Source organism: Phallusia mammillata, chromosome 8, assembly GCF_965637545.1.
Source record: "Phallusia mammillata chromosome 8, kaPhaMamm4.hap1.1, whole genome shotgun sequence".
Classification (NCBI taxonomy): Eukaryota; Metazoa; Chordata; class Ascidiacea; order Phlebobranchia; family Ascidiidae; genus Phallusia; species Phallusia mammillata.
The window spans coordinates 14,449,861-14,473,739 of NC_137259.1; the positions used below are offsets into that span (position 1 = coordinate 14,449,861).

A 23,879-nucleotide genomic window follows, 5' to 3' on the forward strand; every position below is an offset into this window, starting at 1 on the left:
CTTAAGAATCTAACCACCACATCATAAATGAGAGGCGTACATCATAAGCGAACGAAGGGCATGACCACTTTAAAATAATCTTATGCGCTGACGACCTTTGTAGCATATACAGGCTCCAGATCACAAACGGTTTTCACAGGTCAACTCTAAAATACATCTAGTAAACGCATAAAAAATATCTTTAGAATCTAACCACCACATCATAAAAGAGAGGCGTACAAGCGAACGGAGGGCATGACCGTTTTAAAATGATTTTTTGCGCTGACTACCCTTGTAGCATATACAGGCTCCAGATCACAAGCGGTTTAACTTAAACCTTAAACCGTTTAAGGTAAACAAAAACGGTTTTCACTGGTCAACTCTAAAATACATTGAGTAAACACATACCAAATATCTTTATCTTCTAAGAAGAACATCAAAAACAAGAGGCGTACATCATAAGCGAGCGCAGGACACGACCGCTAGTGCTGTCGATTTCATGTGGGCCTATAGCATGTAAATTTCTTGTAGCGTGTAGAATACAATCTCAACGTATAGTGATGATGAGCGCCTCTTGATTTTAGGGTAATGATAGGAATTGATTGATATTTTGCATGCGTTCACTCGACGTAGGTCTAGTTTAAAGTTAACCTGTGAAAACCGTTTTCAATACTTTATGTCGTTTGTGTTCTGGAGCCTGTACATGCTACTGGGTCGACAGCGCATAAAATTATTTTGAAGCGGTCATCCCCTTCGTTCGCTTGTACGCCTCTCATTTATGATGTAGTGGTTAGATTCTAAAGATATTTGGTATGTGTTTACTAGATGTATTTTAGAGTTGACCTGTGAAAAACATTTTCATTTATCTTAAACCGTTTGTGATCTGGAGCCTGTATATGCTACAAGGGTCGTCAGCGCAAAAAATCATTTTAAAGCGGTCATGTCCTTCGTTTACTTATGATATACGCTTCTCATTTATGATGTGGTGGTTAGATTCTTAAGATATTTTTTATGCGTTTACTAGATGTATTTTAGAGTTGACCTGTAAAAAACCGTTTTTGTTTCCCTTAAACCGTTTGTGATCTGGAGCCTGTATATGCTACAAAGGTCGTCAGCGTATAAGATTATTTTAAAGCGGTCATGCCCTTCGTTCGCTTATGATGTACGCCTCTCATTTATCATGTGGTGGTTAGATTCTAAAGATATTTTTTATGCGTTTACTAGATGTAGTTTAGAGTTGACCTGTGAAAACCGTTTTCATTTATCTTAATCCGTTTGTGATCTGGAGCCTGTATATTCTACAAGGGTCGTCAGCGCAAAAAAATCATTTTAAAGCGGCCATGACCTTCGTTTGCTTATGATGTACGCCTCTCATTTATGATGTGGTGGTTAGATTCTTAAGATATTTGGTATGTGTTTACTAGATGTATTTTAGAGTTGACCTGTAAAAACCGTTTTCATTTAACTTATACCGCTTGTGATCTGGAGCCTGTATATGCTACAAGGGTCGTCAGCGCGAAAAATCATTTTAAAGCGGTCATGCCCTTCGTTCGCTTATGATGTACGCCTCTCATTTATCATGTGGTGGTTAGATTCTAAAGATATTTTGTATGCGTTTACTAGATGTAGTTTAGAGTTGACCTGTGAAAACCGTTTTTGTTTACATCAAGCCCTTTGTGATTTTAAACCAGTTAATACTAGTACTTAAAATGATGAAATAACAAATGCACAGTTAAGGGCAACATTTTATTAATGAAAAAATAAAGCACCTCATAAACCCAATTTCCACACAATAACATACTCATATTGGGTGCCACAGTTATATGAAAGAAGAAATAAATGTGAAGAGGATAAATAATTAGAAGATTGATTTATCAAGCAAAAACCTGCATTTACAATGAGTACACTAAAAAGGGGTCATCAAGTGAACAGACTGAGAAACAAAAAAGGTGAAACAACATTGTTCAGCTGAAAATGCAATGTGTTGCGAGTTACTGAAATAAAATTAAACCAGCTACCATGTGAAAGATGAGGTTGTATCATAGAGATTACTGGTTGAAAATAAAGGTTTTTCATTCCTGTCTGATGAATCACTTTTACTGAAAGAGTCTACATCAAAGTGAAAATGTATAAATATTTACCCAAAAGATGCTTTTTTAACGACGCCATGATTATGTCATGTAGGTAAGACAGCGTTAATACCAACAAATCATTGAACACATCTAACATAACAAGTTTGCTTTAAATTGGGCACAAGAATTGTTAAATAAACCTGCCTTCGGGTAGTACAGCGGCAAAAAACACACATATTTCGATTCATGTAAAACTGAAGTGTGTGGTGAATATCTTAAAATAAAATGTTCCCCTGCAAGTGAGGAAAGAAGCATTTTGTATCCATCAATGATTTAGCTGACACTTCAGTGAGCTCATTTCACCCACACCATTCTTCCACAATCAATTACTTTCTTCCATGTTGTCCAAGGCAATCTTGAATTACCTTTGGAATGATTGTGCTGCTTTTTTCTGCTTCTATTCAGTTTTCCAGATGTTGAACTGCAACAAAAAATAAAAGAAAAAGTGTAGGCAACATTTAATTTGACAAGTAGGAGTTTACACAAAAATGCTTGAGTTAGGCCAGTAGAAATGAAAGCCAATGTTTTACAAAACCAGGATCACACTAGAGATGAGCTACCATATTTTTAAACATGCCTAAAAAAATAACAAATTACCATCTGCTAAAATAATAGAAACAGTTGAGAATGACAAGCATATCATGACAATTGACAACCACTTACCATGTATCATTGCTTTTCAAATCCAATGTCCCAAGTCCTTTATTTGATAGTGTGCTAGGCCTTAGTTTGCTTCACGAAGCACTAGAAATGCTTCCCCCACCCTGAACTGTCACTTTTCATTACTCCATTTGTTATCAGAACATGGATGCCTATTAGATACAACAACCTTGGCCCATTTTGTATTTTACAGTTTACAATCGAGGAGAATCTGGTACTGCTGCTATTTCGCTGCTTAAAATGCGTTTGCTTTTGTCATAACAGTTCACATTTAACTGCCAATTTCATGTAAAACCCATTTCACCGGCGATTATTTCCACAGAAAATATAATATTTTTCAATAAAAAATAAATTTAATGCTTCACTACCATTGCCGATAAAATCGGGCTGTGTTATAACACATGTTCTAAAATTATAACACCGCCCGATAAGAAACGGGGATTTTTTCATAACACAAGCGCTTCTAATCGAGCACTTGTTGACGAATCGGGTGAGTGAGAAAACGAGTTTTGTAATAAATTTTTGATGACGGGAAATAAACAAGCCAGTATATATCCATAAAACATAACGTTTCGACAATGAACTTTTGTCATTCTCAAATGAATGAATGTAAAACCAAGCAGCGAGAAAAAAACGGTAAAAGCAGTAAAAAGGGCAAGAAACAAGCGCAAATTTTGGCAATTATTATTAAATTAACTCACAGATATTTTAAAACTATATTTTAAAAGACCCGTATTTAACGTTATACGAATTGACGCAAGGCAATGCACATTTACCCCAAAAATGTTTTAGCAAAACACCAACAGCTACAAATAAGGGTTACACCTTTGTAAGCAGCCATGCGTGACAGTGTGTCATTTTTCTCAAAAATATTTGGAAAGAAATGCGTCTAATCGTTTTAGGCGAATTGTTGTCAAATAGTCTGGCATTTTATAGGCAAAATGTGAGTCTTCGGTGTTTAATTTTTTAGACCCTCGATTTCATGCCATATGTGACGTAAAATTATGAATTTTCAGGCGACTAAGTTAAGAGTTTCAGGCGACTAAGTTAAATCTGATCTGGATGTGTTTTTGTTTTGTATACATTGCGTTAAGTTAAAAAAATGGCTGGAAATCTTTCCACGGTTGTTGAGAAGCTTCGATCCATGCACGCATTGGAGCTTAATTCATCAACAAACATTTTGTCCTGTTTAACTATCACTATGATAAATAACAACAATCCTACGGATTATATCAACCAATGTGAGGTTTATGGATATCACGCAGATACACTTTATGAAAACAGAGAGTTTCAAAAAGCAGAATCTGTGTATCGCAAGGCACTTTCTTCTTTTAAAAGCATACCAAAAACCACTTCCAAGACAACACTTGTGACGAGTAACATTTCTGAAATCACATTGAAGTACAAAATATACCAGTGCTGCAGTAAGTTAAATAATGAAAGTGGGGCTTTGGCTATTTTGGAAAGTATTCCACAAAAGCAACGCCCACCAAAAGTCAGTTTGGGCCTGGCTAAACTTTACCAAAAGCGAGAAATGGACCGTCCAGCAATAACATGTTACAAAGAAGTATTGAAAAGGTGTCCACTGGCTTTGGACTGTGCCATAGAGCTGCTTAATTTGGGGGAGCATCCTAATGTTGTTATTAGCCTGGTTTCTGTTGGTTGTAACTTCGATTGGCTGCCTTCATATATTAAAGCACATGCCCTCATGGTAAATAAAGAGTATGCTAAAAGTGTGGCTGCATATGAGGCATTAGTCAAAAGACCGACCATTGTGTCTAACCCAAGTCTGCTTTGTGACCTTGCTACTGCCTATTGTAGAGTTGGTAATTATAGATCGGGCATACAGACATTCAGAACATTACATTTACAAGACCCACGATGGATTAAAGGTATGGATTTGTATGCGTATCTTTTGTGCGAAGATGAAAGAAGCTCTGAACTGGAAAACTTAGCCATGCAGTTGTTTACAGTTTCTGAGATTCACCCAGAACCTTGGGTTGCTATGGGTTACAATGCACAAAGCAAAGGGGACTACACTAAGGCTGTATACCTTGCTGCTAGAGCAACAGAACTGGATATTACCTGTATACAGGCTTTACTGTTGAAAGGGGTTAGCCTCCGCATGCTGGGTGAAGTCAAAATTGCAATAACCCACTTTAGACAAGCACTAAAACTCGCTCCAAGGCGCTTAGAGTGCTATGTTGAAATTGTGGGTTGCTTCTTGCAGGAGAAAAGAATTAATGAAGCTTTAACAGTCTCCAAAAATGCCATACGTGTTGTAGGGCCGTTACCAAATGCTCTTGTGCTCCAAGCAGGTGCAATGCTTCCTGATAAAGCATATGACAGAGCTATAAAGTTGGCAGAGCGTGCTTTATCAATTGAACCTAATCACCAACCAGCAATCGAGATGTTGAGCACAATAGCACAGAAACGACATCGATACAATGATGCAGTTAAGTTTCTCCGAAATGCAATCCAACTGCATGGAAGCAGTAATCTACACACTATGCTTGCTGACTGTTACTTTAACACATCGAAATTTTCTGATGCAGTCGATCATTACAATCTGGCACTGTCGCTTAATCCGAATAACAAAGAAGCAAAGGAAGGGTTGAAAAAAGTTCATGGTTTTGAGCAAAGTGCTGCATTTGAAACTGATCAGGATGAAGAAAATGCACCATTTGAAACAGCTGAAGATGAGGAAGGACTAAGAATGGCAACAAACATAGACTGGCCTCATGAAACTCCTTGGTTTTCGTAGTAGTTACAATTCTGGTTAATAGCAACTCCAATATACCAAGCCTGATGATATTTGATGAGCGATATGCTTTTGTTTAGGAATAAATCACATTTCATAACTAACTAGAATTGTCTAAATCATTTTTTAGGACTTATAAAAACAAACCAAACTATTAATGCAGTAAAAAGCATATTATTAATATGTGCTTTAAAAATGTTAAATCCCTTTTTCTATGGTCCATTTGCTCTTGAATGTTTCATTGCATGTAATACTTGTGTCAAAAATCCACTGCTAAACCTCAATAATGTTCAAATGTTAAATGAGACCACTGCCCTGCCTGTGAGTGCCTGTAACCTTAATATATTTTGCCTATTTGCAGCTGTACACATTAGGGATAGCTTTTTACCTGCTGACTGTTTAAAGTTCACAATGTCTTACCGGGATGTTAGAAATTTCACTGAAATGATGAGAAGCCTTGGGTATCCTCGGCTGATCTCTATGGAAAACTTTAGAACTCCAAATTTTGAACTTGTTGCTGAAATTTTACTCTGGCTTGTGGAAAGGTAGTTCAACCTAAGTCTGATAAAGTTTACAAGGAAAAGGAATTCAAAGTTTAAAATAACTTTCGCCTTACAATAATTTGTGTATAACAATGGTTCCCAAATAGAAAGGATTTTTTTCCCAAGGAAGGATTTTTCAAACTTGAGGGAAGGAATTCACTTTAATTTTTACATTTGATTTGGCAATAGTCACTAAAGCTCGAGTATGACCTGGTTGATAAAAAAAGTTGATAAAATACCTAATTTTGAAAGAACTTTTTATGGTTTAGCATCTATGTAGATTGTATAATATTAGGGAGAAATGATAATGTTTCAAATTGTTAAGTAGGGAATTCGTTGAAAACGGTTGCGAACCTCTGGGTATAAGTTTTTAAAATGATTACTTTGTAATGTTAAGTAGGGGTGTGGTACAATAATGGTTTGGGAGACACAGTACAGTTATCACTCTATTTTTCAGGTACGACCCAAACGTGATGTTGCCTACTGACATTGACACTGAGCAAGACCGAATAATCTTCATCAAATCGATCGCTCAGTTCATTGCCACGAAAGCTCATATCAAGCTGAACACCAAGCGACTGTATATGGCAGATGGATATGCTGTGAAAGAGTTGTTAAAAGTGACAACTGTTTTACGAGATGCCATGAAAGCCATCGCCTCTGCTTCAAAAGATGATGGATTGGGTGATCACAGGTTGACATCATTCGACATCGGTAAAAGAAAAAAATAAACCTAATTTTGTCAAAATAAACAGATGATATAGAAGTTACCATCAGCAAACAAATAGTTTTTATAGAAACTGTCTTATTGTGATAAACTTTGTTCCTTTACCTATCAATGCTGGCAAAATATAATAAAGCTACTATATACATCTAAAGAAAAAAATGTAATGCCAAAATTCCATTGAGTGAAAACTGATTTACACAATATATACTAAATGCTATCTGTGAATTAGTAGTTTAGAAAAAAATCTGTTTAACGCTAATAATGGTTGGTATTGTATATTTACTTGTGTCAATTGAAAACACTTCTTCTATTACAGCTTCAAAATTGCATGATCTTAAAGCTGTCAGGCAACTGGCATCGAATGTGACACAGCGAGGTGCTTCATTGTATCACCTCCTTTCTCAGGAACCTGATTTAAGAGATGCTCGGCAGACAGCCTTGGCCCAACCACTGGATATAAATACAATTGAAAAAGGATTGCGGTATGTGTGATTTTACACTTTTAGACAAAAAATGATTGAATGTAAAAGGTCAAAAATCCCAGTAAATTGATTTTAGGCATCATTCCTATTCTGTTGCAATGCTTGTAACAACTTCCACCTTTCACTCTGTGTATCAAAAGTTCGGAAACCTTTATTTCCAGCATAAAATCAGTTAGCTATCATTTACAGAACAAATATATTTTGCTTATGCAAGCTCGTTTAGTGTTTAAAACAGTGGTTCTCAAACTTTTTTATTGTCGGGGCCAAATGGTATTTTTTTAAGTGTGTAGGGAGCCGCAAAAAAACGAAACCTTGAGAAAATCAATAAAGATTATTACTTTCAAAGCTAAAATAGCAATGTTTGGTGGTTTTCTGAGGTCTGGTGCGAGCCGCAAAATAAGTAGTTTGGAGCCGCATGCGGCCCCGAAAACCGAGTTTGAGAACCACTGGTTTAAAAACACAAAACAGATTAAAGTTAGAAGGCTCTTGATTTGTAAAAGATGGAAAAATTTTTGGTTTTAGCTCAAGTATCATGGGTGTGGAAAATGAAGTAAAGAAAACTTTACACAAGTTGGATAATGTTGCTGCTGATGAAGCCAATTTGGAGGCAAAAATTGAAAAACGAAAAGTAAGAATGCATTTTTACTTCATGACGGGTTTTTAAATGTTAAAATATATATGTATATACGTAGCAGTAAAATATGGCAACAAAAACGAATTGATTAAAAAAATGGTTTTAATATCTTCAATCAGTGTTTTTTTTTTAAGGTGTCAAATTTCTCCAGCGGTTTCCCAAAGCCTAATAAATAATTCGTTTAAGCAAATATGGCTATTTTTTGGTATTTAAATGAAACACTTGCGGTCTCTTAAAACTACTTAGCGGTCACCCAAACCAAACCTTAAAAAAAACCTGGTCTTCAATAGAGTGGAAAAAGTGCATTACCGCATTTAAATCTAAAAAACCAGATTGACTTAATTTTTCCAACTTACAATCATTACATGCAACTGCCAAAAATGTTACTAACAAGACAGTTTTTCTATCAATCTTTTTTTCTAGACTGAGCTGGAACGATCCAAAAAGCGACTCTCCACATTACAAAATGTCCGACCAGCGTTTATGGATGAGTTTGAACGTTTGGAGGATGAACTTAAACAACAGTATGAAGAATATCTAGTAAAGTTTCGCAATATGACATTTTTAGAACATCAAATGGAAGATTTTAGCAGGTTGGTAATAAAATATTAATGTACATACAGTGCATGTATATATTGTGTTTACACATTTTTTTGTTTTTAGACAAGAGAGCAGAAAAGTTACAGAAAATGAAAACTCCAGACTACGAATTCAAGCCAGATTGAAAGAAGAAGAAAAGAAGATCGTCCTTGACAATGACTTTGACCAAGGCAATCTTGATGGTATGTAATTTTGGTATGGATTAATTTTTTTGCGATAAGGTATTTTGTACATAACCGACTTCCCAATTTAGTGTCATGAAATTTAAACATATCATCAAATCATACATTGGATACAATATCTGACTTGTGTCACAGCAAAAAACTGTGTGTATTAAAACCAAGAAAGTAAATTTATTTTTAAAACTGTTTTATTTTGTTGCTTGGTAGTTAAAATGAATGTAATCTTGCATTGCAATTGCAAAACAATGCCAAAGAGCACAGTTACACTTTAGTTTCAAATACTTGTTGTGGCATCTGTTTTACCCATTAAAAAAGATTCTCAAAGGGACAATAGCCAAAAAGTACTGTACAACCTCCAGTAGACATAAATATTTATTCCTTTCTTTATCAAAGGTTTTGGATCAGGCTCCAGCGACTCAGATGAGGAATTAGACGACGAGAGACTGAACCAAGACCCATCGCGGCCACAAAACCCTGCTCGACCACAAGCTGGTGTGAGACGTAGCATGTATATTGGTGAGGAAGATGAAGATACATTATCAAGCACCGATATCGAGGGACAAGAGGATGATGTTGATGACCTCGATGATGATGACATCAGTGCTGATGAGCTAATGATGCGAGAAGCTGTTCCAGATGGCGAAGGTTCTCCGGTTGACGATTTGGATGATGACAATTTTTAATTTTTCAAAAAAATGGGGAACCACATCCAAGACCCCACAGTGACACGAATCAATAGTTTGGTTTTCTAATTGAAAGCATAAACATATGAAACGTTTTTGACACTTTTTCACTGTGTACCCCATATATCAACTGTGATGATTTGACATGTTTTTTGTTTGTTCAGCGGTTTCAGATTTCTTCTTGTACATTTCTAGCTGCTTTTTAGTATGTTCGGTGCTCAAATTATATTTTGTAAAGCTTCATACACATTGGCAAATATAGAGGTTCAGTGCAGAACTGATAATATACACCAGGGCCTTTTGTGCTCAGTTCTTACCTTAAATGGACAACACAAATAAAAAGTTACTCACAGAACCTTTTAAAATAGGCATGGGTTGTGGTAGATTTACAGGCATTGATAAAAGAAGTGATGAACTCTTCTTGCTTGCATTAAAAACAAGTTGCAGAAAGCAAAAACACTGCCTAGATATACTACACCACAATTTGTAACTCAACCACTTTTTAAAAAAACAAGTATTGTATTTTCCTTTACCACCAGGCATAAGAAATAAAACAATTGCGGACCTTTAAAACAGTAAAGAATTACGGTTTGTGATATCTTGATTAAAGCATATTATAAACAATTAATGACTAAAAACGTACTTTCCTGACAGGATATAAATTCACACGAATAAAAATGTTAATGCTGAAATGATAAATTACAAAAACAATAAAAACTCAATTACAATAAAACATAAATAATTCAGTGATATGATAAGACATGAACAAAAGCTCTAATAATCAGACAGGTTTAACATAAAAAACTAAGCAGGTTAATTTACACTAAATACTAGAATTGTTATTCAGTCCAAATATTTCAACTAAAAAACTAGAAAAGTGGCTTTCTGATATATTTCCATTTTATATATTCTATACGACATTTACCAACTTACTACACTATACACAATTTATCTATATTTATGATTGTTTTTGCAAGCAAAAACGAATGGGTCCCCACACGCGCGTTTATGCGGATTTACGATAAACCTATGTTGCGATTATTTTTAGATTTTGTAGATAAAAGCATTAACTTAACTTTAAATGTTTTAGTCCATATTCTTTTTGCATCATTGTCATATAATTACAAAAAAACGGTGAAAAAAGAACGGGAAAAATACTTTCAATTTAATCTCTTGCTTTGACCTTGATATTGTCGTTCAAGTTCAGTATTTAACATAAATTTTCCTAGAAAGCCTTAACTGTTATATTAGACACTATATAAAAAAAGTCGTTTGCTACAAAGGTATACATAACAACTTGTTTTTCACTTAACTTTGTTTTGCAAAAACGACCGTTTAATGACCTTTTTACACTGTTTTTAACAGCATGCAGTCCTCAGTGTTCAGCAATACCGTTTAGCCTAATTTATACCTGACTTAAGTACTGACTCTTGAATTGATTTGTCACAAATAAAGAAGATACGTTATGACGAAAAATTCTTAACTGTGTTGTAATGCCTACAAGTTGACCTTTAGTGACCCGTGGTTATGCGACTGCCAAGCTGACAACGAGAATTTAAAGACCATTTATCGTGGCGTTTTAAAAAGTTAAGTTTATTTTTTCATATTTATGTTGATCAACGACGTTTTGCCCGACATAAATGAAACCGAAGTACGTTTATTGAGATTAAATTACGTCTTAGGTGTAAAACCTTCGCCAAAACTGAAAATGCGCGTAGTAAACGAAAACGACACAGCATTGCTGCACACAAAAACAGCTGATCTCTAATCACCCAAACGACTGTCTCGTAAAACACGTCTGTCCGGACGTCAAGCTGAGCACTCCCACTCTGCGGCCTTAATCGTAAACCAGTGAATTCCTCCCTTGGGACTTATATCTGACTGATAGCGTACACATATTATGGGTTGTAAAGGTAACTGGCAAAATTTTAAATACTAAACGAATAGCCTGCTTAAACAATAGTTAAAATGTTCAAATATTTGTGCACCATAGGGCTTCTGCTTTAGCAAGTATAGCCGCGCTAAAAATTTCACGTTTTGGGGTGCTGTGGGTGAACCGAGGGATCAAACGGGGTCAAAATTCACATGGACCATCTTTAGACCAATACCTATTATGTGTGTCAATTTGAAAAAGTTTGAACCATTCTTTCTTGACCAAAACGTGGGAACAAATCCGCGCTAAAAATTTCACGTTTTGGGGGGCTGTGGGTGAACCGAGGGATCAAACGGGGTCAAAATTCACATGGACCATCTTTAGACCAATATCTGTAATATGTGTAAATTTTAAAAAGTTTGAACCATTCTTTCTTGACCAAAACGTGGGAACAAATCTGCGTTAGAAAGAAAAAAAGAAAAAAGAAAAAAAAATATAGACAAAAACAATATGTGTCCCCTTCAGGGAAGGGGACCCATAATTAACATGTTGTTTATTAGTTTATGCACAATATGTTATGGTTAAAACGTAGTCTCTAAAGAGACTATATGTATAACAACTTGTTCACTAATAAAGGAAATTTGTACTTTTGAAGATAATATATTGAGGGATCAGAAGTTATTTTCTCTGCATTACCTTTGCATTGTAGCATGCTAGTACAGTTTGAATATGTTCGGTGAGGTATGGTAGTCTATACTTGACAGAAGCATGGAATACACAGTTTCAAAAATTAAGCTGATGTTATCCAAAACCAAACCTCCACTAACAATAAGAATTAAAAAGCCTCAGTAGTGATTGTATGGAATGAAAAAAAGTGCATAGTACCCCAATATAACATTTAGTAGCAGGTTTTGATCTTTAAAAACCAGCACATTACATATGCAGCAGCTCTGTTTAAAGCAGTTGATTTTGCAATTGTCTTATTGTGCATTCGGGGCATACTGTATAATGTAATAATGGTAAACGTAAGCGAGGATGGCTATTGGTTGACCCAGGATCAATGACATCCAAACTATCATGTTCCCATAGTGACCAGAAAACCTTTTTGTGATTAGGATTGTAAAGACTGATAAAGGAATCTGGAAAAAATAATTAGTACAACTTGAACATTTTTCACTTGTTTTATGTGTAAAAGGTTAATGAATTTTTTTTTAACTAAAGTTTTGTTGACAGAAAGATTAATGCTATGACTATGACAGATTTGTTGTACATTTGATGTTATTGTGGTTCTATGTTAAAAACAGTACAATGTATATTCTATGTTTTTTTAATTCTCAGAGCTGGAACAAACATAAAACTTGCAGTACTGGTCCCTATTAAGTGTTTATACTTTATACTGACACACAGTCCAATTTTAAAACACTCTGGACCAATCTGTTTTTAGGTAAGAATAAAGTAAGCCTACACAACAAGTATTTTAGGTCGAATGATATGCTTTCAAGTTGATAGAAAAAAACTGAAATCGATTTTTTTTCCTTGATAATTTCTTAAGACTACATGAAAGCTAAAATGCTTGTACAGTTTATAACCAATTTGTAGTAAACAGCCCGTGGACCACCCAAAAGTCATCATGGAAGTTAGGTTGGGATCAACATACTAAAATCAGTTTGTAATTTATCACAAGCAAGTGCAAAAGTATTTGCATTACCTGCATCGCCATTCCCATAAATGCCCATGTTCGGAAAAGATGGAGGGGGATTGAAACAAGATACTGCAAACAACAAGTTGAATATTAACACAAAGACACAGGAATGTTTGCATGATAGCGGCACATGTTTTATGTTGGCAAACAACTTCAGAAACACCAAATATTATGTCTGCAGACTATAAACGCATTGAGCTTGCAGAAATTATTAATCTGCACAAATTTCAAAACACTAAACATAAATGGCAGATTTAATACATCTAATTGTAAATGAACTGGCAATAAATAAAGTAAAAATAATGAAGCTTTAATGGTAGACATTTTCCCATGCCATCATTAGTGATTTGAAAGGCTAAACACATACACTCGCTCAGTACAAATTTTGACAAGACTTGCTTGTTTATTAAGTTAGCTAGGTATGCACGGCACATGAAAATAATCTACTTTTGAAAATAAAAACCAATTTTCAGCTCTGTTTATATATCTCGACAGCAGTTTTAATAGGAAAACAATCAATTTTAATCTAAGAATGTCAGCTATGTTGTTTTGTCTTGATGTGACTACATTTCAATGGATCAAATATTTTCCTTGTCATACTATTAAATATAATTAAGTGAAAAAACATTACAACATTATTAGACATGTTGCCTGTTCAAGGTAAAAGTATTGCTTATTTTAGTAATCTCTGGTGACAAACAGGTTAATCCAGACCTGTTTGGACCAAAACAATTGTCCGGATTAGGCATAGATCTGAATTAACCGCAACCAGTTTAACAAGGGTTTACTGTATTTTGCAACATATAACAAACCAAAGTACAATGTCATCAGGCTAATGTGACGAGTAAAAATATCACTGATCTACAGAATTAATTTTGTATTACACCTAACGGCGAATTACTAACCTCGTGAAAAAAAGCTGACAACAAAAAGACACAAAGCTGTGCAGTAAATTTTTTATATCCGATAGAAAGAAGGGGTTTGTATACATGTCTCAAACACCATTTGTGCACAGGTATGTTCCAGGCTTTCCAAAAATAATCAATCGTTTCAGAATTCCTAAACAAGGATAGAAGTAGTTTATAGCTGGCATAGTTTTGTAGACATATGTAACTATTACACATACCACCAATCTCTGTAAAATTCACGATCTGCAAATCGCAAAACTTCTGCAATCACATTTAGTATAGAATGGAACATACAGTAGAAAAATATCAACCAAATAAAATGGTTTGGAATCTGGAAATGAGAAAAAAACATTAAACAATTGGAACAAAGTAAAATAAACCAGCACTTGGTGCAGAAAATGTTTACAAATCAGCCAAGAATACAACACAGAAGCGTTTTTCATTTTATTTAAGCTCTATTTTTGAATAGTACTTCAATTAATTGATAAAAGTTTGTTATTTTTAACCATAATTGTTTGTAGTGCATGTCTTATTAAGCATTTTTCTGTTTTTTAGTTGTATAAATCAATAAAGGAGTTTTTTTTTTGTAATCATGAAAAACTTTGATATGCTCTTTAACTATGTAACATCACATAACTTCAACAAAAATATTGTTTAATGGTATATAAGTTCTTGTTAGATTAAACAAATAGGTAAGAATCTCGTCTTATTATTATGTGCACATGATAATTGTTGGGAACGATTTTTAATGGTTGGTGTCACTGTTGTATAATCAGTATGTGGCCCTTTTTCTTGTTATGTTTTTGCATTTACATGCATAGGTAAATGCAAAAATCAGATAATTACAGGAAGTTGCAAGATGCGAAAAGACTAAACCCAGCATTCTAAAGTCCTACTTGTGATAAATAAAAACAAAGGGCAATTAAAAATGCTCTTAAACAATGCAATTACTCACAGCAAGTTTAAGCAACCTCTCCACGACATAATATCCCTCCTTGTTCTGCAACACACATTCACAAATTATAGGTAATAAATTTAAACTGAAAGCAGTATAAAATAGTTTACGTTATGTAATGATCTATATGTTGTGCAACATTACTACTTTATAGATACATTTTTTGTGTATATTGTCCTGCACACATGCACAGTTATCAACCATATGTGATTTCCATATTGTCAACAGAATACAGCCACTTTACAAACAACATCCTGAGTATTTATCTGGCATCTTACATATACAGCTAGATCGTATGTTTGTGTTAATGGTATCTCACAGAAAATAGCTGGTATCTCACAGAAAATAGCTGGAAGCATCACTTACATGTATAGGCATGATGGCCTTTTGCAGTACAGGAACAATCCATTGTTGCACCAATGCTAAGCCTAGCTGCACCAAAAATACCTAAACAACAGGATACAAGTTTGTGCACAGCTTTATTTTCAGTTTTGTTTTTCCATTAGGCACTACAATACTTAAGCATTACCATATTTAGAAAAAAAATGAATTTCTGAGGGATGTAAAATAATGACAAAAAATGTAACTTTAAAATCAATTTCTTTTTTCAGAAAGTACAGTGGCATGTTTGACTTCAGTATTGGTACTTACTGTTTCCACTAGCCTTCTTGCCAAATAGACTTTGTTGATTGATTTATTGCGTGGATATTGAGTCTCATAGCAAAGGGTTGGTGCCAAAATAAAGTAATACATGTTTCTGTATCTCAAGTTGTATGGGTATTTCACCTTAAAACACAAAATTATGGATGATTATTGGGACACTTACTATTTAGCAAATACACTTACTTCAATTGTTTCAGTCCCATCTCGAAGTGACTTCAGTGCTGAACTGGGCATTGACACTAAATCAAATGCATACAATATATAAGCTGTTGCTGCCAGGCATAATATGAAAATTATTTTGGGAAATGTATTTTTATACAGATAATTCGACGTCCTATACAGGTCGCTTTCATCAGGGCAAATTTATAAAATATATAAATACAATTGCCAGATAAGCTCTATAAATTTGACATACAAGGCAAGCATAAGACACTATCTAGAGAAATAACTTCACCCAACAGTCTGGCACGAGCAAACAATCATGGTTTAAATTTGTTCCAAGGACATAGTGTTTTTCTGAGCAGGTTGCATGAAAAGTTAGCTTCAGCATCTGGACATAATAATTATGAGGACACAGTGTACATTTTACAAAATAGAAATAAGGCCGTAATTTTCTGCAAGAAGTTTTGACAGTTTATTTACAAGAGCTATGTAAGCAAGGTGTGTGTGGCTGAAAAAAAGCTTTAGCGTCAAGGATTTATATTAAAATGTGGTAACTGATTTAAAAAAGTGGTAGAATTCATTGTCGCAACTTTTCAATTGTAAAAAAAAACAATTGCTGCAAACAATAAAAAACTTGTTATTCAGAAACTTATAATAGTAGGTCCCTACTTGTCCGTTGCAGTTTGCGTTTTCCTTGTGATTTTAAATAATCTTCTCTGTACCATTTGTTAGCCTGAGCAAACGACCACAGTTTCAGAAACAATATCACATAAACACCACAAGAGGACAAAGAACCAACTGCAACATAGACACATGTTAAAAATATAAATGGATTTCTTAAACACCAAAAAAGGTGTTTGCATGCCTTAAATTTTAGGAACTTTATTTTTTTAGACACTTTTGGATAAAATTTTTACCTGATAATACAAAAAAGTAGAGAACAGACTGCATGTGTTTGAAGTGTTAGTATGAAAACAAATCAAAACAAATGTTTTAGCCTATACTGAAACCTTTCAGTAAACATGTGAAAAGATGTAAAAGACTTATATACACAAAGAAGCAATTTTAAGACTCACTTACAACTAACGCATGAAATGCTTTACACAAATCATAAAAATTGTCATTTTACTCAACTGTAATGGCCCATAAATTATTAAACAAAACAGAACTTGAGTTTCATGGCACAAGAGGTTTGACAAACAACATTTACCTACTCAAGATTTACATGTACAGACTTGTTTTACACTTGCTCTGAAGTGCCAAACCCATGTGGTGCATTTGTTTAATGAAAGGGATGGGCAAAAAATGCAAGTGTTCTGTTTGTTTGAGCACCAAGCATCTTATGCTAACACTCAGTGCTTAGTGTATTGTAACATTCACTTATACTCTGTATCTTTTTAAAGTTTCTTATGTAGCTACCATGGTCGTATTTAAATTATAAAAGACCTATTTCTGATAAATGGTAAACCTAAACTATATGTAATATGTTCCTTATCTTAACATGTAAAGAAAAAACAGCAATACATAAAAGAACTTTATGCAACTTAAATCTAGTCTAGAAACTAACATTATAGCAACAACAGATAAAAAAATGTGAGCAAGAAAATTCATTGCCCTAATCACCTGGATCTGCAGGTTGTTGAAGTATTCGGAATGGAGGCAGTAATATCAACAAAAAAAGATTTAAAATGTGAAGATACATGCAGGTTGTCGCTGAGATGAATTCCTGGAAAGAAAAAAGTCAACAAGTAAAAAAACTAGTCAATCACTTGTTGTGAGTCACTGCTATATGATGTTTATTAATGACAATGAAACTGCAGCATTTCCGTAGCTATCTATCAATGCCCTCTTTTCACTCAATCGCATCATTGTGCATCCATATTCAGTTTGAACAATGTTTTATTACAATGACATTGTTATAATTTTTAGCAAGCAAAAACTCCCAACGTGTTGCATGGTGGATAGAGACTATAATGAACCATATGTAATCAAGTTTATGAAAGCATTTAGTCATTTGTCCTTTAGATTTTAAGACATATATATTTCGCCTTGACAATTAATACGTTTTTTATAAACCTAATCATTCTTTCTTTATTAACAAATAATTATCACATACACAATTAACTAAAAATGCATTTAAAAGCGTGCAGGTACAGATTACACATGAGTAACTGAATTTTAAACTTAAGGTTGGTTGTCAATGTTATTTGTTCCTATATTACAAAGACACAAATTCAGACTTACCTTCAGCAGCATCTTTTCAATGTGAAAGGCACACAAAATGAAAACATTGGAACCTGTACAAAAAGTAAGGATTTTTGGATGTACAAAAACTTTGTTAACAAAACTTCGTTATATGTTTTGTTCAATAACAAAAGCCTAACAAAGTTGATCAAAATCAAATCTAAGCTTGTTATAAAAGTTTAAATCTAACAAACCGAAAATGTATTTAAATGAATACTTAAACTTATGTTCATAATGTGTTAGATGCATTTGGACTAAATATTTTAAATAATGTACGAATGAGTTCAAACAGTAGATGAGTATAATGCATTTTCACATAAAATACTATTTTGTATATTTCTAAAAAATACAAAATGTATTAAATAAAGAATATTTTGATATTGGACGACAAAACAAACTTGTATTTGAATGTTTGACAAAACATAAATTGCTGTAAGATTTGATCATAGCATCATTTCTATACCTACCAAGAATAAGCAGTAAATTAGGCCACTTGTATGGGTTGTCCAAAACTGTTGCCACCCACTGAACAGGATCCACCAAAATTCCATACCTGAAATATATTTGAAAAAATGAGTTTGAGCCATAGTGCTTGATTCTACAGATATCACAACATTTTTCTTTATTTCCAAATAGGAAATTTAGTGACAGTTTAAGCTTTTTTTCATTTAGCAATACAAACAGAAACTAGAAGGGTGGCTTAGCACATATTGCCCTTGCATATACACTATAACCTATTTTAAAACATAAATATATTTCCTATGCTTATTTTGCATTGGGTCCCATATTAGTCACCGTCTTTTATAACTTTAGTCGTTTCTGCAGGCAAAAACTCATGGGTCCCCACACATGCAAAGTTGTAGATAATGCATTTCAAGAGATAACCATGCAAAAGTCGGGTGTTGTAAGGTAAAACACAGTGATCGGCACTGGGCTTAAATAATAATAATATGTAGAATACAAACTATAAAATTAGATTCACCCCAGATATTGGTTAAAGTATGTCCTATTTAACGTTTTAAAAAAACTGACCCATTTTAGGGGGCTAGTAGGGCAACTAATTGGGTTCAACACACAAACTAAAAAATATATAAAAAACACAATGACTCAATCAATAGTACTGCAAAATTTCAGCCCAATCCGCCAATGTTTAAAATTTCGACCACTAGAGGTGTTTTGAGCAACAACCGTTACTGTTTCTGACGTCATAGGGCTGTTAACAAGCCCCTAACTGCCATGGCGCAAAAACGACCACCAAGAAACCCACCAACGAGCAACAAACAACTGGTTGCCTTGTAACACTATTGCTCAAAGAAATCTTTCGTTTGTGGTGCCCAGTACCATACAAATACGTTTTACACTTTAGGGGCTTGTGGGGTAAATGTTAGGACTACAGGGTTGAACACAACAATTGACACCTATAAATGGCATACTATACAAGAAATCCAAATTTCAGCCAATTCTGACACTGTTTAAAAACTCACCCATTTTAGGGGGCTAGCGGGGTAAATACTGGGGTTATCAACAAAAACAAAGTGGGATGCACATCTACATGAATATATCTACCATCTGTGTAAATTTCAGCCAAATCCATCAAACATTTGATGGAAAAACGAGTCGGACAAACTTTGGGTAAAAACACCCATTTTAGGGGGCGACCGGGGTAAATACTGGGGTTATCAACAAAAACAAAGTGGGATGCACATCTACATAACCATATCTACCATCTGTGTAAATTTCAGCCAAATCCATCAAACATTTGATGGAAAAACGAGTCGGACAAACTTCGGGGAAAAAATACCCATTTTAGGGGGCTAGCGGGGTAAATACTGGGGTTATCAACAAAAACAAAGTGGGATGCACATCTACATAACTATATCTACCATCTGTGTAAATTTCAGCCAAATCCATCAAACATTTGATGGAAAAACGAGTCGGACAAACTTTGGGGAGAAAAAAAAAAGGAAGAAAAAAAAAGAAAAAAAAAGAAAAAAAAAGAAAAAAACAAAAACAATTTGAGTAAAATCAATATGTGTCCCCTTCAGGGAAGGGGACCCATAATAAGTTTATATATACTTGTTAGAAACAGGTTTATTTAAGTGGGGCAAAGACAATGCATAAAAAAGATTAAAACCAAGGTTATGTTTTTCAAACATTCAATTAATATACTAGACAAAATCGCCACAGACGTTACTTAAAAAAAAACTATGCTTTAGGTTGCTATGAAAATTTTTTATTGCAGCATTGTTTAAAACTGTGAAGTTTTGACAGAAAATTTATATGTAGCGCTTACTTCATGATGTTTTCCAAAAACACTCTGGCATTGGTGACAGCCTATAAACACAATTTTGCTTATAATCAACAAAACACACAAAAATGCAAAACTGTCAAATAGGTAGATTTACAAGCTGTTTTTAAAAAACCATGGAACCAGGTTTATAATCACATTTAAGTAGTGAACCAGTTGATAGACTGTTTGGGTTAAATTCCAACTAAACTTCACCGGAATTGTGCAGCATGTTTTGATCGTTAGTAATTTTGGGTATAAAACAAATGAAACAGGAAAAGTGATATTGATTTAAACGAATAAGAATTGGAACAACACTTTTGTTTATTACTTTTCTTTTTTCTTATTTGGGGATCTTTTGCCAGTGTCATTTTTATTTGTGCAAATTTGGCAAAAGTCCTAATTTAACTTTAGGACCTTCGAACACTGAACACAAAACTACAACTGTACATCGGTTACTTTTGGCAATTTAACAGTAAATATGCTGTTTAAGTTCTGGTATATAGCTCACCAATAAAACCACACACAAGTTCAAAAATCCCCTGTAGTCATCAAATCCACTAGATGAGCTAAACAATGACGCTCTTGCACTGTGACATCTGTATGACATAATTCAGAATCAGATGTTAGTTCATATTGTAGCAATGTGTATCATATTTTTTAATGTGTAATTGTTTTAGCGCTATATCTTACAGTTGCAGCTGTTGTGTCTCTTTTAAAGTTTCCAAGTTAGTTGTTTAGTCAGCCTAACACATCAAAACTTTTTTTATCGCCAACTTTCCTCTGCCCGGAGTTACAATAACTTGTAGTCCTTTCTCGCTTGGGTATATATTAGCGTTGTCATGAAGGGGCACAGAACACACATAAAGGACAGGTACAGGCTTAAATTTGTATAGTACTAAACAAAGTTATCATATTATACTTAACTTAAAAACAGATTTTTTTCAGGTACATACATATGGCACAAACAATAATATGTATAGTTAAACTTTAAGGATCTTAATTGCACAGTAACCTACTTTTTCATTCCATATTCTGGTATTTCTCTCGTCTTTTCAACTTTTCCATTTTTTGACGGTTCTTGTTTTGTCAGGTTGTCATCGCTGATACTGAATGAACGATTTTTACGTTTTCGTAATCCATTTCCATTTATCGCTGACATGATTAAATCTAAGCAAAGTGAACAATAATAAAACTTTAATCAACTTCAACAAAATTCTGTAATCAGCGTCAATGCACGTCACGGCAATGCAGTGATACAGCTGGTGGGAAAGCCCCTTTTCTGTTTAGTTTTAATCTCAAAATCTCAACAATTTTTACAAATTCCCTTCAAGATTACAAACTGACGCTGTAAACTCTTCCAACGTCAACCAAAAATCAATTGATAGTTACAATACTTATACGCTAGTAGGGCTATAACCATAACTCGGCAGAGTAAGTCAAACTGGACTTTGACCCGAAGTGATTAGGCTATATCGTTCTGATCACGTGCTGTCAAAGGAAAGGGGATTTTCGTAATCGCGAAAGAAATGACGTATTTAGCGTAGATGGGTGACGTTTTATAACAAGGAAACCCCGTTTGCAGTTGCGTTCAGTCATCGCGCAACAATTATATCATGCTATGCATATATTTCATGAAAATTTAATAGGCAATCGGCTGTTATGGCTACATTTCTGCTAAGGGGGCGGAGATTAAAACAAACTTTATGCACATAATGTGACTTTCCAATGCAAAAAAGTGATTTTAATTTGTATTCAAATACTTACCTTCATCGCTTAGAAAAGTGCTATCGTTAAACTCAAAAATTGGTGAGGAAAAATCGCTTAAAATTTCATCTTGTGATTTCTGTGTTGAATGTTCATCTTCCTTCATCTTTAGGGTCTACTACCAACAATTACCCTTTAGCTTAATTTTTTTTTCTATTCCACCTTGAAATTCAACACAACAATATTTGCATTTTTCTAGTCTGATGGTCACGGGGCATACGTGCGGTCGAACACGGGAAAACGTGGCTTTCTAATGCGAAGAACAGCAAGAATAATTACGATTTCCGATACAGGTCATGAGTGACTAACAAGTGATTAATTATAAGCTAACCAGTGACAGGCTACCGGAATGTAGGACAGTCCGAATACGATTTTTGCTGCTTTGATTACAGAACAACTGGTGGTTTCTTGATGTTAACTTTTGTTGCCTCGCATAGTTTTACATGAACCTGCGCTTTTGGCTATTGTAGTTTTGTGTACTGCATATTCAACTTATTACATTTTCAACAGGTTGCAAAACTTTTCTAAGCAATGCACTTTAAGTTGCAGTCAATGCAATCAACCATTGCTACAAAGAAATAGCTTCAGATCGTGCACAACGCAGCGATATTAAAAACGCATCTAATCTACCTGTTTTCTTTCCAAAATACATGCAATTACCGAATCAAAAACATTTTGCTAATAAACCTATTCAAAGTTGACAAAACTTATTACACAGCTGTTTTCTCTCAATTTATTTGTAATTAAACGCCTGAACGTTCGCTTAAGCTTCAAGCGTACACTGTTGTGTGATTGACGCGTAACATTTTACTTTATTACATACATCACATGGTACTTCAAGGGGTCACTTCTTCTCACAGCACCAATTTCCTAGTAAAACGTGCTCTCCGATTTGCGCCATGTGCTTGCCTGCCGGCACTAGGTTCTAGCAATTGCTTCAGGTAGATTAAAATATGTTCTCTGCACAACATAGCGCTATTCTGGACTTGTCTTAAAATACGTGTTCGTACATGATGAAATCTTGGGGAAGGCATTCTTTTCCTGTTTTTCACGAATGCTAAGCACGTGCTAAACTGATCAGGCGCGGTGCACGCAACAAACACGCTGCGGCAGCGTGATCAGATGTATTGAAAATATGTTTTCGCGGCGTAACATTAAATTTGCAAGTCAATGTGGCCTGCGAGCAAATTGCTTAACATGAACAAAGTTTCACAGTAGCTATGAAATAGCAAACAGGTTTTGCGAAATACTGAATGACCTAGTTTGACCAGGCGTCATCAAACTGACCGGCGGAAACCAAATTGTTTTCACTGGTCATTGTGTACATGACGTCATATAAACTCAAGTAACCCTAATTGAAATGCCCTAACAGGAATGTAAAGCGAACAATTTTCAACGCGATTTTAAGACTTTATTTGCTTTGATTAACAAACTCGAACGTTTCGATATGCTCTGCCTTATAAGTTGTCAAACACACCCAAAAAAGTTTGGTTCCGGTCTCTTTTGATTTTAGATTTTGAGTTTGATAGAAGTTTGGCCAACTAAGCATTTCAAAAAAATAAACATACTAATAAGCAGCGTTTCCGGCTATGATTGTTTTAGTGCAATTGTGTTGCTATATGACATGTGTTCTTTCACCAAGGGAAACATACACAACTCATTGCGAAACATTACAGGTGATGGTAATAGCGGTACATTTCAAGCTTCTGGCTTGTTGTTTTGTATATTAGGCTACTGTTGCAAAAATATATTTTATTCTTGCAATATAGGCTGCATGAATATTGTGTGGTGAATATATGCGTGAGTGTAAAAAAATAGTGAGGAGTACGCGATTTATAGTCTGTCAAACACAAAGCATTATCTACGCGAAATTTTAACAGCGCAATAAACGGTAAACATGTGTGACGTCAACGTTATCATGTTTTAGCAGTGTCCT

General features: G+C 34.5%; 3 protein-coding genes and 1 long non-coding RNA gene across 7 annotated transcripts in view; 2 read left to right on the plus strand and 2 right to left on the minus strand.

The window, feature by feature from the left end:
• Window positions 1-1,706: 1,706 nt before the first annotated feature.
• LOC145203792 (uncharacterized) lies at window positions 1,707-3,266 on the minus strand. The gene is made up of 2 exons (XR_013853396.1): window positions 2,775-3,266; window positions 1,707-2,532 (listed from the first exon to the last, which is right to left on the minus strand). It is a non-coding gene; the product is annotated as an uncharacterized LOC145203792 (long non-coding RNA).
• Window positions 3,267-3,725: 459 nt separating this feature from the next.
• On the plus strand, window positions 3,726-5,893 carry LOC145203787 (anaphase-promoting complex subunit 7-like). The gene has a single exon (XM_080076096.1). It carries the CDS (start codon window positions 3,874-3,876, stop codon window positions 5,533-5,535), a length of 1,662 nt encoding a protein of 553 aa, XP_079932222.1. The 5' UTR covers window positions 3,726-3,873; the 3' UTR covers window positions 5,536-5,893.
• Window positions 5,894-5,938: 45 nt separating this feature from the next.
• On the plus strand, window positions 5,939-9,670 carry LOC145203790 (clusterin-associated protein 1-like). The gene is made up of 7 exons (XM_080076102.1): window positions 5,939-6,077; window positions 6,532-6,788; window positions 7,118-7,283; window positions 7,806-7,911; window positions 8,341-8,510; window positions 8,581-8,699; window positions 9,093-9,670. The coding sequence occupies exons 1-7, from the start codon at window positions 5,944-5,946 to the stop codon at window positions 9,380-9,382; spliced, it is 1,242 nt and encodes a 413-aa protein (XP_079932228.1). The 5' UTR covers window positions 5,939-5,943; the 3' UTR covers window positions 9,383-9,670.
• A 211-nt stretch (window positions 9,671-9,881) lies between these two features.
• Window positions 9,882-23,879, minus strand: part of LOC145203789 (diacylglycerol O-acyltransferase 1-like) — a 72,017-nt gene continuing 58,019 nt past the window's right edge. For 3 of the 4 annotated variants that reach the window (XM_080076098.1, XM_080076099.1, XM_080076097.1), the window contains 16 exons: window positions 21,944-22,058; window positions 21,196-21,346; window positions 20,688-20,775; window positions 20,183-20,223; window positions 18,357-18,442; window positions 17,890-17,942; window positions 17,269-17,371; window positions 16,315-16,443; window positions 15,667-15,722; window positions 15,472-15,606; window positions 15,187-15,267; window positions 14,821-14,865; window positions 14,084-14,196; window positions 13,863-14,016; window positions 12,964-13,026; window positions 9,882-12,394 (listed from right to left, as the gene is read on the minus strand). In XM_080076098.1, coding sequence (XP_079932224.1) covers window positions 12,236-12,394; window positions 12,964-13,026; window positions 13,863-14,016; window positions 14,084-14,196; window positions 14,821-14,865; window positions 15,187-15,267; window positions 15,472-15,606; window positions 15,667-15,722; window positions 16,315-16,443; window positions 17,269-17,371; window positions 17,890-17,942; window positions 18,357-18,442; window positions 20,183-20,223; window positions 20,688-20,775; window positions 21,196-21,346; window positions 21,944-22,058 — 1,572 coding nt within the window. In that variant the 3' untranslated portion in view covers window positions 9,882-12,235. The remainder of the gene's footprint in view (window positions 12,395-12,963; window positions 13,027-13,862; window positions 14,017-14,083; window positions 14,197-14,820; window positions 14,866-15,186; window positions 15,268-15,471; window positions 15,607-15,666; window positions 15,723-16,314; window positions 16,444-17,268; window positions 17,372-17,889; window positions 17,943-18,356; window positions 18,443-20,182; window positions 20,224-20,687; window positions 20,776-21,195; window positions 21,347-21,943; window positions 22,059-23,879) is intronic. The other variant, XM_080076100.1, reaches the window with a different exon arrangement.

Excerpts from the sequence above, each read along its gene's own strand:
- LOC145203787 (XM_080076096.1), top strand. The coding sequence starts at position 3,874 with ATGGCTGGAAATCTTTCCACGGTTGTTGAGAAGCTTCGATCCATGCAC.
- LOC145203790 (XM_080076102.1), top strand. The coding sequence starts at position 5,944 with ATGTCTTACCGGGATGTTAGAAATTTCACTGAAATGATGAGAAGCCTT. Across the intron at positions 6,078-6,531 it reads TTACTCTGGCTTGTGGAAAG|GTACGACCCAAACGTGATGT; the intron begins GTAGTTCAACCT and ends TCTATTTTTCAG. Across the intron at positions 8,511-8,580 it reads CAAATGGAAGATTTTAGCAG|ACAAGAGAGCAGAAAAGTTA; the intron begins GTTGGTAATAAA and ends TTTTGTTTTTAG.